This window comes from Lygodium microphyllum, chromosome 4, assembly GCF_053477565.2.
Source record: "Lygodium microphyllum isolate KBCC chromosome 4, Lygodium_microphyllum_v1.1.10, whole genome shotgun sequence".
NCBI classification, from domain to species: Eukaryota; Viridiplantae; Streptophyta; class Polypodiopsida; order Schizaeales; family Lygodiaceae; genus Lygodium; species Lygodium microphyllum.
The window spans coordinates 45,308,123-45,323,309 of NC_141138.1; the positions used below are offsets into that span (position 1 = coordinate 45,308,123).

Below are 15,187 nucleotides of genomic sequence, written 5' to 3' on the forward strand. Positions count from 1 at the left end.
CCAGTCATTTGGGATTTGACAGAGATTCCAGTGGTTCAGAGAACTTGGATGATGAGCTTGGTATTCCTTCAGTCAGGACACCAGGTGTACAGAGAGCTCATAGTAATGTAAAGGCTCCATTGAGTGATCCGATGGTACGCAGATCTAGTAGGGTCAAATACCCTATTAAAAGATTTGGTTTTGAAGGTTATGCAGTTCACCATTATGCTTATATGGTGAAACTAGCTGACGATGTTGAGCCCACTTGTTTTGAGGATGCTGTTGGTCATGCACATTGGGATGCAGCAATGGATGAGGAGATGGCTACATTAGAGGCCAACAAGACTTGGGATTTGGTACCCTTGCCTAAGGGTAAGAAAGCTATTGGCTGTAAGTAGGTTTACAAAGTCAAGCATAATGCAGATGGTTCAATTAGCAGGTATAAGGCTAGGCTGGTTGCAAAAGGCTATGCTCAAACATATGGCATAGATTATGAAGAGACATTCAGTCCAATTGCTAGGATGGCAACTGTTAGGTGTGTGATTGCCTTGGCAGTAGCAGCCAAAGGTTGGAGTTTGCAGCAAATGGATGTTAAGAATGCCTTCTTGCATAGTGAATTGCGAGAAGAAGTATATATGGAGCAGCCAGCAGGTTATGAGGATTTAGAGCATCCCACATATGTGTACAGGTTAAAGAAGGCGCTCTATGGGCTGAAGCAAGCACCTAGAGCATGGTCTGACAAGATTGGAGAGTATCTTGTCAATATTGGATTTTGTATTTCTAATGTTGATCACTCACTTTATGTGAGAAAGGGAGATGCAGGTTTGGTCATCATAGTCATCTATGTGGATGACTTGATTATCACAGGTGACAGTGACAATGGGATTGCTGAAGTTAAGGACTTCTTGAAGAAGAAGTTTAAGATGAAAGATTTGGATGAGCTGAGATACTTTCTTGGTATTGAGGTGATCAGATGTGATGATGGTATATGGCTATCCCAAAGGCAGTATGGCTTGGATATGTTATCCAAGTATGGTATGATAGCATGTAAGCCTCTTTCAGTACCATTGGAGCAAAATGTGAAGTTGAGTGCTGATGTTGGGGATGAGATAGAAGACCCTACTATGTTCAGGAGGATAGTAGGGAGTTTGATTTACATGACTATCACAAGGCCAGACTTGAGCTATGCTGTTGTTGGCCTTGTCAGACAGTTTATGCAAATGCCTAGAAAGCCTCATTTGGATGCAGTTAGACGTATATTGAGGTATGTGAAGTCTACTTTACATTATGGACTTTTTTATGAGGCAGGTAAGGACGTACAGGTCTTTGGATACACAGATGTAGATTGGGCTGGTATCATGACAGACAGAAGATCTACAAGTGGATTCATGTTTTCCCTTGGTAGTGCAGCATTTACATGGAGCAGCAAAAAGCAACCTACAGTTTTCTTATCGAGTACAGAGGCTGAGTATAGAGATGCTGCTATGGCATCATGTGAGGTGGTATGGCTACAAAAGTTATTAGGTGATTTGGACGTGCAGGGAGATGGTCCAGTTGTCATTCATTGTGACAACATGAGCAGCATACAGCTAGCTAGGAATCCAGTGTTCCATGATAGGACAAAACACATTGAGCTGCACTACCACTTTGTGAGAGAGAAGGTACTTGCAGGAGAGATTGACTTAGTATATGTCAGCACACAGGATTAGATAGCTGACATTTTCACAAAGGCATTGGGTGCAGAGAAGCTTCGAAAGTTTCGAAGCTTACTTGGAGTTACAGAGATAGAGTTGAGCTTGAGGGAGAGTGTTGAGATGGCAAGCTCAACACGTGTGGACATTGATGATGGACCACCTGGCTAGATGGGTCCGCACGTCTACACTTAGCATGTTCGTGGTCATTATGATACTCACATGGCCACTGACTTATCACTTATTATATTTAGTTTGTTACACCTACCTACAGCTGGCAAAGACATAGCACCAGTCGATTAGTGTAGTTGATTATGCACTGTTTGACTTAGTAGGCCACTTTCCTTTATGTTGTATCTTATCTATACTTTGTGTACATTGTATAGTGTGTGGAAGAAGAAGAAGAAACCAGCAAGAAAACGTTTTGGCCTCCATCTCTCATCTTGTGTTCTTGAGTGAGCTTCCTCTTGTGTATACAGTGTGTGTTTGGCACCGCAACTCAAGCAAGTCCCCCCACCACGCGATTCGTGGCAACACATGCTCACACTTTCTCTCTCAAACACAAGCACACACACAAGCAGGGAGAAGAGAAGAAGAGAGACGCTTTAGCCACACACCAAGAATGAGCTTCTCCATTCACTTTTTGACTTTTATACATGCCCTCATCCCTTTGGGCACCCATCCCCTTTTTTACATGATTGGCCATTTTAGCCAAAGTCTTCTTTCCTCATGTATTCCTTCTTTTCACAATTTTTTTGCTCTTGCACTTCTATGTTTACAATTTGCACAGGAGGGAGCCTGGCACTCTTTTATAAAATTAATTACATTGCCCCCTATGCTTTCCTTGCTAGAATTTTTGGTGCTTATAAAATGGATTATATTGCGCTTTCCTTGCTAGAATATTCAGTGCACCTTGCTAGAATCTTTGGTGCTCTCCTACATTTTTTCCGAGCTTGCCTTCTCTTCCTCTTTTCTCGCCTAGGCAGAATGAGCTTCTCTATTCACTTTTTGACTTCCTTGGTTTCCTCTGCTTCTTTTTGGGTTGTATGGTCCGTAACATGTCTGTAACATTACCCCCTCCTAGTCGAGTGCCAATCCCATGGCACTTGTGGGTAAGGTCTCAATTGGCTGAAGGTTGACCTTTTGGGTTGGTGATGGGGCTTTTGTAGGGCTTGGACATGGAGGAGAGAAGCATGTCAAAATGGTTGAGGTTGTGGAGGAGGCTGAGGGTACTTTGAGTGGGTGACAGAGGCCTTTGTTGCCAGTGATTGGTCACATCTGCATTTACCTAAAAAGGAAAAGAAAAGTGCACTACCTAGGGGGTGTGTCTACCTTATCATCGTGTGGTACATTGTATCCATGCTAGTGGAACTAGGAGTTGGGTCGACAAGCCTTGGGTGTTGTCCCACACTTGAGGACCCAATTCGTGTATGTGGAAAGTGTGGTAAGTATGGCTTAGGAAGTGAGGTGTGTTTTCCCACTTTCTATTTAATCTTTTTTTCCTTCCTTACTCTTGTCTTTGTACTTTTTCTTATCCTTTCTTTTCTTTGGCTTTCTTTACTCCTCTTTATTTTTAAAAAAAATATTAAATGTGCACGGGGAGCTAATCCTCGGATTCCAAATTGTGAGAGGGGGAGACTGGGGGCTTAATCAATTTACTAAGGAAGTTACTACTTTGCATATGGTCTGTTAGGTTCATTCGTACATTTATAGGAGTTGTTGACGAAAATGGACGACTACACCTAGTGAATTGTCATGAGTGCTCTAGTAGCCTCTTCCTTCTTTCCCCGGCCTTCTCTTTTCCCTCAATCGTTGCATCTTCAGGATGTACATCTTGCTAGGCTTATGGTCTTGGAGAGGGTGGTCATGGGACTTGCTCCTCCTTAAAGCCTAGCAACTCCACCTCTTGGACTGTCATCCCTATCCTTAACAAATGCTCTCGTTGCCCCTGTTGGCTTAGGCTAGTTCCCTCTCCTTGTGATTGGGCACACAATCCATGTCTTATGGCTCTATAGGCAATCTTCAACTTCCCCTTTAGTGTTTCAGTGGCCTCCTCCTCATCTGGTTGTGTGATGTCCAAGATGGTCCTAAGGAAGGCGCATTGTTGGGCTTCCAATCTTATGGTTGTAGCCTCTACCCTGCTCTTTACTAATATTTTGTCACCTTTTGCACCATGGGCTAGGACGGCTTGCTAGGTCTTTTACCCTTTCTTCGCTTTGGGTCACCCACACTTTGGCCTTTTTCATCTCCTCTAGGCTCTCCCTTTGTCTTTGGGGCTAAGGCCTCTATGATTATCTCTTGGTCTCTCCACTTTTGAGTTTCTTTTTCCTTCTCCTCTAAGTTCTTGATCTCTCTTTCTATCCTTCCTTGCTCCTCGATCCCCATTAGCAGTTTATATCTCATTTATTCCACCTCTCTTTGATGCTCTTCTCCTACCTGAGCTCTTTTTCCCTCTCCTATTGCAAGCTCATCCATGGCTTCTTGAACTCTTCTCATCTCCTCTGCCAAGTCCTTGTGTTGTAGGATGAGTAGCTTGTACAGCCTTTGTAAGCCGATTAGCTCTTGTGCTTCTATGAGCCTTACTTGCCCCCTGTCTTTGTCTCTTTCTTTAACAGCCTTCAGCTTTGGTATCTCTTTTTGTTAACCAGTCACTTGGCGAATCCTCTCCAGCTGAAAGGCTGCCAATGTCTCTCTTTCCGCTTCCAATTCAGCCATTGCAATTTTCTTTTCCTCCTTAGCCCTCTCCAGCTATGAAATGAGCTATTTAACATACTTGTCATAGCCCATGGATGGCGGCACTACTGTAGGGATGGACGTTGTGGATGCCTCTATTTTTAGCTTCTTTGGGTCTTGTCTTGATTCGACATCTGCAGCAGTTGGTCTCTTGGTTCCTGCCAGAGGGGCTCCTTCATTGTGTGTAGGTACAATCTCTTGTACCTTTCTGACTAAGTACTGTACCCAGGCCATGAGGTTGCTTCTATCCACTGTGGTTGAGGTGCCCTAGGTGGATATGGCAGCTGGGGTGGCAGGCATGAGAATGGTTGGGATTGGATATAAAGGGCTCTTGCCCTTACCTTCTGTTGCTGGTGGCGCTGCAGTTTATGGCACTTGGGCACTAGTGCTTGGGCCTTCTTCTCCTCGCGGGCTCATGGGAGCGAGCTCCTCCTACCGCCTAGAGGGTTGTTCTATCGACAGGCATATTGTTAGAGCCATGTCTTCATCTTCCTTTCTTCGTAGCTTGTTTACTTCTTCTTTTGCTCTCTTCTTTCTCTCCTCTTCAACTCTCTTAGACTCCTCTTGGATCCTTTGTAGTTCGGCTTCTTCCTTCCTCCCTCTCTCTCCTTCAACCTTCTTTGACTCTTTTTGTGCCTTCTGCAAGTTGGCATTTTCTTTTTTTGTCAGCCTCTCCCCAGCTTCTTACTGCCACTTCTGGGAAGTCTTCTCCTTTGGCCTTTTAAGTCCTCCATGGCTAGATTGTGTCTCCTATTCTTCCTTTGCGCTTGTTGTTCTTTCGCTAGACTATTCTCTCTCCGGGAGGCAGTGTCCTTTCGGGTGTCTCTCCTACTTCTTCTTTGCCTACCACCTCTCCCATTGCCTCTTGGATGAGGGCTATTATATTCCACCGAACCCAACGAATGAGGCTTTTGTGACAGGTTTCTTTCTTTCTATTCCAGCTTTTGATGCTAGGGACTCTTTGGCGTGGCTGGCTTGCTCCTTGAGGCTAGTGCTCTAGTAGATTGGTCGATTATCTTTCACACATAGCCATTCCAATCAATTTCGACAGGTGAATGGGCTGCCAGGCTCTCCAATAGAGGCACTCCAATCCTGTGTATGAGTGAGTTGTACCTCTGGCTTGAGAACATCGTATGGATGACCTTGGCCTGGAGTCTCACTTTAGGATCGAGGATATCCTGGATGTTGATACCATCATTTCTTAGGACTTGGTCCTTTTCATGTTGAGCATGGCATAAACATCCCTTTTTGGTCTCCTTTCCACCTTGTGTGCTAGCCCCAGTGCCTTCTCCACCAATTCCTTGCTCAACTCTACCTATACATGTTTGGCTTCTTTGCCTTTGTCCACAATCATGGTGCCACATGCTCTGTCAAAGTCGTAGGTTCTCAAGAACTCTATGCCGCGATTGTAATCGCCCTCTTGCACAAACTTCTCGACATACTTTGTGAGGCTGCATTGTTCTACGATCCTTCTCGTGGTTGCTTCCTCCGGCCACTACCTTGTCTACGTTATGAATGGTCCTAAACTTCAGCTAATTATAGGCCTGATTCTCAAGGAGGGTGATACCGTATTGTCTTCTCTCTTCTTCTGTGAACGGAAGTCAATGGGCGCAATCTTACTATCCTGCCATTTCTAGCTCTTGCTATAGCACAACAAGCTTCCCTTAGTTCATTTGCAAGATCATTTTCTCTATAAGAAGACAAAGGGATTGTAACCCAATTTTCACTTCAAGGAGTTCATTTATTCCAAGCAAGCATTTCCTCCTTATTCTTTAAAGTATAAAATCACTTTCCAGTTTTAAGGTTCCCTTATTGTTTCATTTCCTTTCCATACTTGTTTTGTTCGTTGTTTGGTGTTTTGATTTTCAATTGATTTCCACCTTATTCCCTCCCCCTTGGGAATGATGTGAATCCTTCCAAGGATTATGGTTGAAGGGTTAAGGGCATTCAGTGTCTGCTCAGGGTGCCTCACTTTTGCATGAGCCAAGCGTAGAAGTGTTGGTTGTACTGCAAGGAAGCATACTGTTCCATGTCAATAGGGTTGGATGCCTACTTGAGTGATGTAGGTGAGGACATCTGTTAGGAAGTCACCAGAGTCAATTCTGCTAGCAATGTGTAGCTCTTCCTTAGTAAGGATGCGATCTAAATAGGGGTGGGTCATGACATACTCTTCTAGATGTCAGTCCGAGTAGTGGTCAATACCCTATAGGAGACAAGAGCTACATAAGTTGGGTCGTACTCAGAGGTTTTGATTGCACATCTCTACTCAGCATTGGTCGTAATTTGGCAACCCTCTTCTTCCCATTGAAGCCGAAGAGTATACCATTTTTGCAAGAAAGAGAAGTCGTTGTGTCGACTAGGGTTTTCAACTGTTTAATTTCTTGTTTTGTGGCAGAGACCATGCTCTTGTCATAAGGCGTGATGAGTCGTTGTTTTGCACACTTTCTTGTGATAAATTTCGTCGACCATTAATGCTTTAGCTGCCGTGGTGGCCTTATTAATAAACATGAATTCTTATTCCTCCCAGGTGCAAGGCAATGTACACAATTCTATTGCTAAAGGCTCTTCTAAAATACCTAAGTCTAACCGCTCATAGCTTTTAGCAAGCATGGTAAATGTAACATCCAAGCATTGAATGCAAGTGATCGAGTCATCCCCCATATTTTCAGTTAAGTCAAAGGCCAAGGTAAGGATGGATCACCGCTCATAAGAGGGTCTAAGGTCCGCATAGGCAGTTGGGGTTTGATTGGTGGACTAGACAGCTCAGCGATTGGTGTCTGTGACTTTGGTTGATCTTAACGGTGTGGTTTAGCCTTGTGTGCCGCCATAGGCATGGTTTGTGATGTTGATGCTTGTGATGCCCTTAGGACACTAGTAATGGTAGGCTGAGGTGGGTTGAAAGCAACAAGCTGCGGTTTCTGTTGGTAGACGTATTGAGGCGTTGCAAGCTTAGCGGTTTTGGGCTCTATAGGCTTTGCAGTCTAAGTCTCATGTGGTTTTGGTTCCTTAATTGTGGCACGACCATGTGTAGATAAATTCAAGGGTGGCACTTGAGCAGTGCCCTTAGCCATCTTGGCTTTAGGCACCCATATCTAGGTATTGTCGTCATAGTAGCCATGTGCTTGTAATAGAGTTTTGGGGACCCAATCGCGGCTTGACGGTTTGTCTTTGCCTAAAATGTCGTATTTTCCTCCTAGGCCTCGAGTATGAGTTTTTAGAAGCGCGAGGTCGTGTTGGCATATTTCTGTGTGGCAATCATTGGTGCTTAGGCACCCATTTGAACTTGGGTTCATTTGCCTTAAATACACTCTTGGTGGTTTGCTGGCGCTAAGGCTTGGAGAGTCGTGATGAGTCACGACCCCCCTCCTTACACTAGGTTGTTGGTCCCTCTATCAAGGGCTTAGCTTGCTTTGATGGAGTTGCGTTGCCCTTGCTAAAAGCTATCACAATGCGTACATTGCTAAGGGCAAGGTGAATGCGTTGTGAGTCGTAATCGACATTGCAATGTGCCTACTTAAATGTGCATCCAATAGCGATTCCTTACCTCTGCATCCTTTGTGTTTGGTAATACATAAAAGACCATGGGTATGCTCTCAGACTCAATAGAGGCTGCAACTTTGCACTTTCCCAAAAGTGCATACAATTGACCCTGAAATGGACTCAGTTTTGCATTCGTGGGTTGTAGTTGTGGTCGACAAATGAGAGTCTAATGATCATGAGTTAATATATTAAAGTCAGCCCCCCTCATCGATCAATGCATTGAAAGTATGCGGTTGTTAGGCAATGAGACCGTTATGCGTATGTAAGCATGTGCTACTGCTTCCTCATCTTCATCCTCCATCTCTGTAATTGTGGCAACTCGTATGTTTATAAGGGACTCTAGCTTATCTCCAGTTGGGAAACTCTGACAAATGCAACACCACCTCGATTTTGGGGGGCTCACATAGGAGAAACACTCGTGCAAAGAATGCAACGACTCAACTCTTCCTTTTACTTTCCTTGCAATCAAACAGACTTTTCTTCAAGTATCATGCAATCCACATTGCACAGCACACTCAATAAGCATATTACAATAAGGAAATTTTTAAGGGGCAGTGAATCTTCGTTTCAGTTTTACTCTTCACTCCACAATCCTTCTCTAACTCCATCAATCGAGGTTTGGTGTGCTCATTCGTCACAAGCACCATCTATCCCGCTCTTTGATCACAGATGTGAAAGGCTAGCTCACTCTCCTACTACACACGTCCCCACAACCAAATCCAATGGATGCAGTTCAAGCTCTAGGCTCTTGCACTCACAATGCCATTCATAGGCCTTGTAACTGAAGGCCTAGTACCACTAAATGGTGGTGAGGAGATGGAGCTATGCTCGCTCACACACAATCTTCTCAATGCAAGTCACTTGAACTGCAAACCTCCTGGGTTTTGAATCACCTTGTTGCCACACTCCACACCTCAATAACTGGCTCCTCTATCGCAATTCTACTCCACATTTGGAGTTGACAGAGGAGAAGAGAATAGGACAGAGGAAAATCACAATGGAACTCACACACACACACATTCTTACTCCCTCACTTACTCATGGAGTAGAGCATCCACACAATTGAATAACAAGAAGAGGCAAGCTTCTATTACTTGATGGTAAAAAGCATTTCACAAAGTAGAGTTAGTGGCTTATATAATGAGCATGCTCTTCCTTGCTTAGGGGTGGTTCAGTACCAGTTATTGCTTATTATTTACAAGGCCACTGAGGCTAGGGTGAGTTCCAATACCATTAATGGTCAACAGTTAGTGTGTTGAGGTGGCATTCCCCTTCTCGTAGTTATTTCCAGTTCAACACCCAAATCAAGAAACCATTCATCCTTGTCGATGACATTTACACAAGCACCAGTGGCTACAGATGTTTGATGTCCGCAAAAATGTTCTCATCATTAAAGGTGTATATGTCCGTTTCCATAGGATCAATCACAACATCCTCACCACTTGTGTGTGAGACTGTTTACACCTTTTTGATGCATTTGCAGCTGCATATGTTGTCCTTGTGGAGGAATCTTCTGATACAGCATGTGGCCATTTACCAGCCACACATATTCCTGCATTGGACTCCACACTTAGGCTCATGAACAGTCAGACTAAAGAGTAACTCAGCCAGTGACTACCAAAGAGTAACTCAGCCATAGTATTAAACTCATCTTGACCACTGCTGATGGTGTCCTGCTTAGATGTATCTTAAGATGGCATAGCCCTGCTGTTTTTGTCATTGTATCTCACGTGTTCCTGCATTCTTACTCATGAAGGCCAGGTTTGCCACACTCATTGCAATTCCCCTTTCTATGGATAGATTTCCCGCCTCTTCTTAAGCTGGATGCATGGGACAGGGATCCAAAGCCTGGACTCCTGGAGATGGCAAAGGAGACAGGTCAGTACTATCTCTACCAGGGAACACACCTCTCCTAACCTGTCAACAGTGTCCGACTTAAATGCATGATCCTGGTATGGAGATTGTTTTTGTAGCATCTGCTCCCTTGGTAACGCATCCCAATCAGTTCATCCAGGGTAGATTCTTTTGATTGTGATCACTGCCAACTGCTCAAGAACCTCTCTGATAAGGTTGGATATATTATCTCCCCCATGCACATGCAAGTCATGTAACTGTGCCTTCAACTGCATCTGCCCGTTGGTGTTATTCACCTCAAAGGTCTGTTGCAGGACTTGCTATGCATCTGTTGAGTCTCTTTGAACATAATGTTAGTAACCAAGCTGCCCTTAATAGAATTAGCAATGATGCTCATGGTTTGACCATTGAGAGTCTCTCATTCTGTCACTCTGTCTACATTGGTTGTGTGTTTGGGCTCTGTCCATTGACAATCTTCCATAGTCCTTTCCCAAACAACAGCATCTTTACACAAATTTCCACACAACGTAATTTGGGCCATCAAACTTTTCTTGTACATGTGGCAACACATCACATGACTGGCCATTGCTTTAAAGACAGGCTAACTCTTGTAATAATTTCAAATAAAGTGAATATGAAGAATGAAGCGAACAAATTTATTAAATACTTGCATCCCAAGGAGTGACGTGATGTGTGTGCTGATGAAGAAGTGCTAAATAGCAATGCTTTGCCACCGTGTATGCTGCTTCTTGAAGCTTTCACTACCCACCCTGCTGTTGAAATTGGCTACCTCTCTATAGTAGAGTGTCACCTCAAGATAGCTAGCATCAAATTTGCACAGTACCTGGTCAGGGGTCCAAGAGCAGGAGTCCCAAGCCTGCCAGTACCAACTCTGTGAATATCAATTAGAAAGTTAGCCAGCTTACCCTACACGAAGTATTAAGAGGAGAAACCAACTATGTGATCAGTCTACATCACAACCCAAGGTCCACCATCTCTTGCATTCACTTTGGTGAAGTGAGAACTCTCTTCACCTCATACTGGGCTATTGCTACTTTCTCACATGCCTTGTTTTTTTTTTCAAGATGCTCACGAATGATGACAGCACAAACCTTATTTCCATACTCATCTAGCTATGAAAAAAGGGTCTAGTTTTCTCCAATTTTCTCTCTCTCAAGTACCTGTTAAACAAAAGACTTGCCTTTTCTAAGCCCCTTTATTTATCAGCAGAGAATAAGGGAATGTTGTTCGTATACAGGTCCCCTTGCATGCAGAGCAGCCTCTGTGCTTGATTAACTGGGAACTCTTCTTGCAACTGAGCATAAGCATAAATGTTTGACATCAAAACAAAGGCAGACGCCCCCCCTGACATTGAGTTCACTGCATGAGAAAACACATGTTTCCCAAGCTCTAAATTGCCATGTGCTGCACATGAACCCAGCAAGCATGACCAAAACATCATATCAGGCTGCGACGGCATACCTAATAACAAGCTTTCTGCCCCTCTAAAGTTCCCTGCTCGGCTGAGGAGATCAACCATAATGGTATAATGCTTCAAAGTGGGTACAATACCATGATCTCTGCTCATATATTCAAAGTACTCAGTGCCATACTTAACAAGGCTGTCATGGTTGCAAGTAGAAAGCAGAGAGAAAAATGAGCCCTCGTTCGGGGGAAAACCCGATGATTGCATTTCCTCCAATGTCTGAAGGCTTGCTGTACTATTCGCTTCTTGTGCATGACCAGCAACACGTGCATTCCATGCTGTAACATCAGGTCGAGGCAGTACATCAAAAACTGTCAGGCCATCAACCATGCTTCCACAACTCCCATAAGCACGTATTAACGTGGTTGCCAAAAGAGGATTACCATCAAAGCCTGCATAGATAATACTAAAGTGAGAATAATAGCATACTTGTAAACTTCCTGTCTCACTACAAGATTGTAGAACAAACGTAAGAGTCACTTCATCTAGAGGCACCCTTTGCTCTTGCATTTGTCTGTATAACAGCAGTGCTTCCTCTCCCTGGCCTTGCCTAGCATAAGCGGAGATCATTGCATTCCACAAAGCAACATCAGACTGTGATATCTCATTGAAGACATCCTCTGCTTCATGGATGTTTCCACACCGTCCATATAAGCTCACAAGCATACTGCCAACAAACGAATCCAATGCAAAACCCAGCCCACAAAGATCAGCATGCAATGCTTGCCCTATCTTCAATATGATAGATTTACTTAGTGATTTATCAGCTGCACATTGCTCCTCCTTCCCTAGGAGGCTTAAACAGGTCTGAAGGGCAATCACAAATGTCTGCTGGTCTGGGCTGACAGCTTCCTCTTGCATCTGTCTATACAACTGCAAACTCCTCTCTCCTTGGCCTAGCTCAAGGTACACTGTGAGCATTGCACTCCACGACACAAGATCATGCTCCACCAACCTGTCAAACACATTCTCCGCTTCCATAACACTTTGGCATTGACTATACGCATGCACAAGTGCACTACCAACAAAAACATCTGATGTGAAGCCTTCTTTTTGGGCATCAGCGTCAACTGCCTGCAAAACTTCAAAAAATGCCTCTTTGGTTTCATGTACTTGCTCAACCAACACTTCCTCCCTACCTACGAGGGCTCCACATGCTTGAAGAGTAATCACCAATGTCTGCTTGTTTGGACTTGTATGTTCCTGTTGCATTTGCCTATATAGCAGCAATGTCTTTTCACTTTGGCCTTGCTCAAAATAAGCTGTGAGCATCAGATTCCAAGATACAATATTACGCCAGATCAACCTGCAAAAGAGCTCCTCGGCTTCAGAAATCCTTCCCCATTTGCCATATATACTAAGAAAAGTGTTGCCAACAAAAAGATTATCAGCAGTTATTCCCTTCCTTGAGGCATCAAACTGAAGTGCTTGCCCAATCTCCAAAGAAGCCACTTTGTCTGATCCACCCTCATTTCTCATTCCAAATAAGCTGCTGCATGCATTAAGGGCAGAGACAAGGGTCTGCTCATTGGAATCAACATTTTCCATCTGCATCTGCACATACAACTGCAGAGCCAATGCTCCTTGGTCCTGGTCAGCATAAGCTGTGATCATTGCATTGTATGACACCACATCCCGCCTGCCTAAGCCATCAAAAACTTTCCTTGCATCCACTATACTTCCACACCTGCCATACATACTCACAAGAGAGTTACCAATGAAAATATCAGAACCAAAGCCCTGCTTTCTAGCATCAGCATGTATAGCTTGCCCAATCTCCAAAAACATCACATGCCTTCCATCCAAGCATGAAGACTTGTCATTCTGAACAAGCATGCCACATGCTTGAAGAGTGACAACAAATGTTTTCTGGCTCAGACTTACTGATTCTTGACACATTTGCCTGTATAACTTCATGGCTTTTTCTCCATGGCCATGTTCAGCATACGCTGAAAGCAAGACCGTCCAAGAGACAACGTTGCGTTCAGAGAACTCTACAAACAATGCATCTGCTTCCTTAATCAGTCCGCACCTTCCATATATGTTTAAAATGGTACTTCCCACAAAGACATCTGATGCAAATCCATGTTTCTTTGCATCAGTATGCAAAGCTTTTCCAATCTCCAAAGGCATTACCTCTGGTACTTGCCCCCCTGCATTTGCAAATTTATTCTTTTCAATGAGTGAACCACAAGCTTGAAGAGCAACAACAAGCATTTGTTGGTTTACAGCCCCATCTCGACTTTGCATCTGGCTATACAAGTGTAAAACCATTTCTTCTTGCCCATGCTCAAGATAAGCTGACATCATGGCATTGTATGGGATAAGACTGTCCTGGAACAAACCATAGAACATGTTTTCAGCATCTGCCACACTGCCCGACTTAGCATACAAACGCACAAGGAAACTACTAAACAAAACATCTGAAATAAAACCATGCCTCCGTGCATCAGCATGCAAACCTTTTGCAATTTCCAGTAAAACCTCTTTAAAAGCTTGGCCAGCTGCATCAACAGCATTATCACTGTCCACATAGATCATCAGTGCTTTAAGGATGATTACATAAGTCTGTGAATTCAAACCCACCCCTTCTTCCTGCATTTGTCTGTATGCTCTTAAAGCCTTTTCTGCATTTCTTTGATCCACATTAGCTGAAATCATCGCATTCCATGTCACAACATTACGTTCAGACAGCTTGCAAAACACATTCTCTGCTTCAACAATGCTTCCACACTTACCATAGGTGCTAATCAGTGAGGTATTGACAAAGATGCAGGAGGCAAACCCATTCTGATATGCATCAGCATGCAGTTCTCTGGCCTCAAGAAGGTCAGGAATACTGGCACAAGCCCTCAACAGGCAAGCAAAAGTGTGCTCAACTGGCTTGACATTGTCATCCAGCATGCTACGATACATTTGCAGTGCTTCCCTGCAATGCCCACAGTCAATGCAACCAGAAATGACAGCAGTCCATGAAAAGGCTGTCCGATGTGATAGGGAAAAGAACAAACTGCGTGCCTCATCGTATGCACCACATTTTGCCAAGGCGACAACCAGGTGATCACCGAGCAATCCTTTAAGGTACTCTTGCTGATGTTGAGCAAGGTGAGCATATAGACGTTTGATCAAGGTGACATTTTTGGCCTTGCTGCAAGTTTTGAAGAGGGACAAGTAAGCACTAGCATCAGGTAATCTATCTGTATGATAGGCAAGCAAAATTGCTGCCTTTTCTAGTTCTCCTTTGGCGCAAAGAATGTGGACCTGTTCTGCACACTCTGTCATCTGATACTTTGCAGATGATGAAGAAACACACCCCCATCCCTGTTGTGCTATAGCTTTGAGTTGATAGTGCCGCTTTAATGCCTGTTTTGGAGCTGCAAGCTTGCAACTAGACATACACAAGACTAGCCCATGCTACAGGAATCTGTTTCTGAAAAGGTTTGGCACGACTTCTTCTCCATCGGGATGTGAATTAAACAATAGCAGCAGCAAACATTAGTGCCTCACCGTGTCATTTTGGGGAATATCTTTCGAGTGCATGTCTTCTAGCAACCGCAGCTCCTGATGCAATCCGACCAACAGCACCGGCAAAAGTGGTGGCTCTAGGTCCTGCAGCAGAGGACTCCGGTACCAAGCCTGGCATTTTAAGCATGTTATCCTTTCCACAAGCAACCATCATGCCACTCTCAAGACCTGCATACGTGAGCCCGACTACTCCGAGTCTATTACCGTAAGTTCTACCACGGTGACCAGGCGCATCGAGCACCCTGTTGATCCATATCGCCTCCTTCTGCAGTACAGATGTCATCTCCAATGCCGGGGCCACCGCCAACAGGTAGCCACACCCGGTGCAGTAGGTCAGGTTCTCACTCCAGTTGCGATGCTGCACGGCAGCCTCCTCCGG

The 15,187-nt window shown here is 44.2% G+C and overlaps 1 protein-coding gene across 1 annotated transcript; it reads right to left on the bottom strand.

Annotated features, from left to right (window-relative positions):
• Nucleotides 1-11,013: 11,013 nt before the first annotated feature.
• Nucleotides 11,014-14,679, bottom strand: LOC148036990 (pentatricopeptide repeat-containing protein At4g39530-like). The gene has a single exon (XM_087677056.1). It carries the CDS (start codon nucleotides 14,677-14,679, stop codon nucleotides 11,014-11,016), a length of 3,666 nt encoding a protein of 1,221 aa, XP_087533182.1.
• Between the last annotated feature and the right edge of the window lie 508 nt (nucleotides 14,680-15,187).

Excerpts from the sequence above, each read along its gene's own strand:
- LOC148036990 (XM_087677056.1), bottom strand. The coding sequence starts at position 14,679 with ATGTCTAGTTGCAAGCTTGCAGCTCCAAAACAGGCATTAAAGCGGCAC.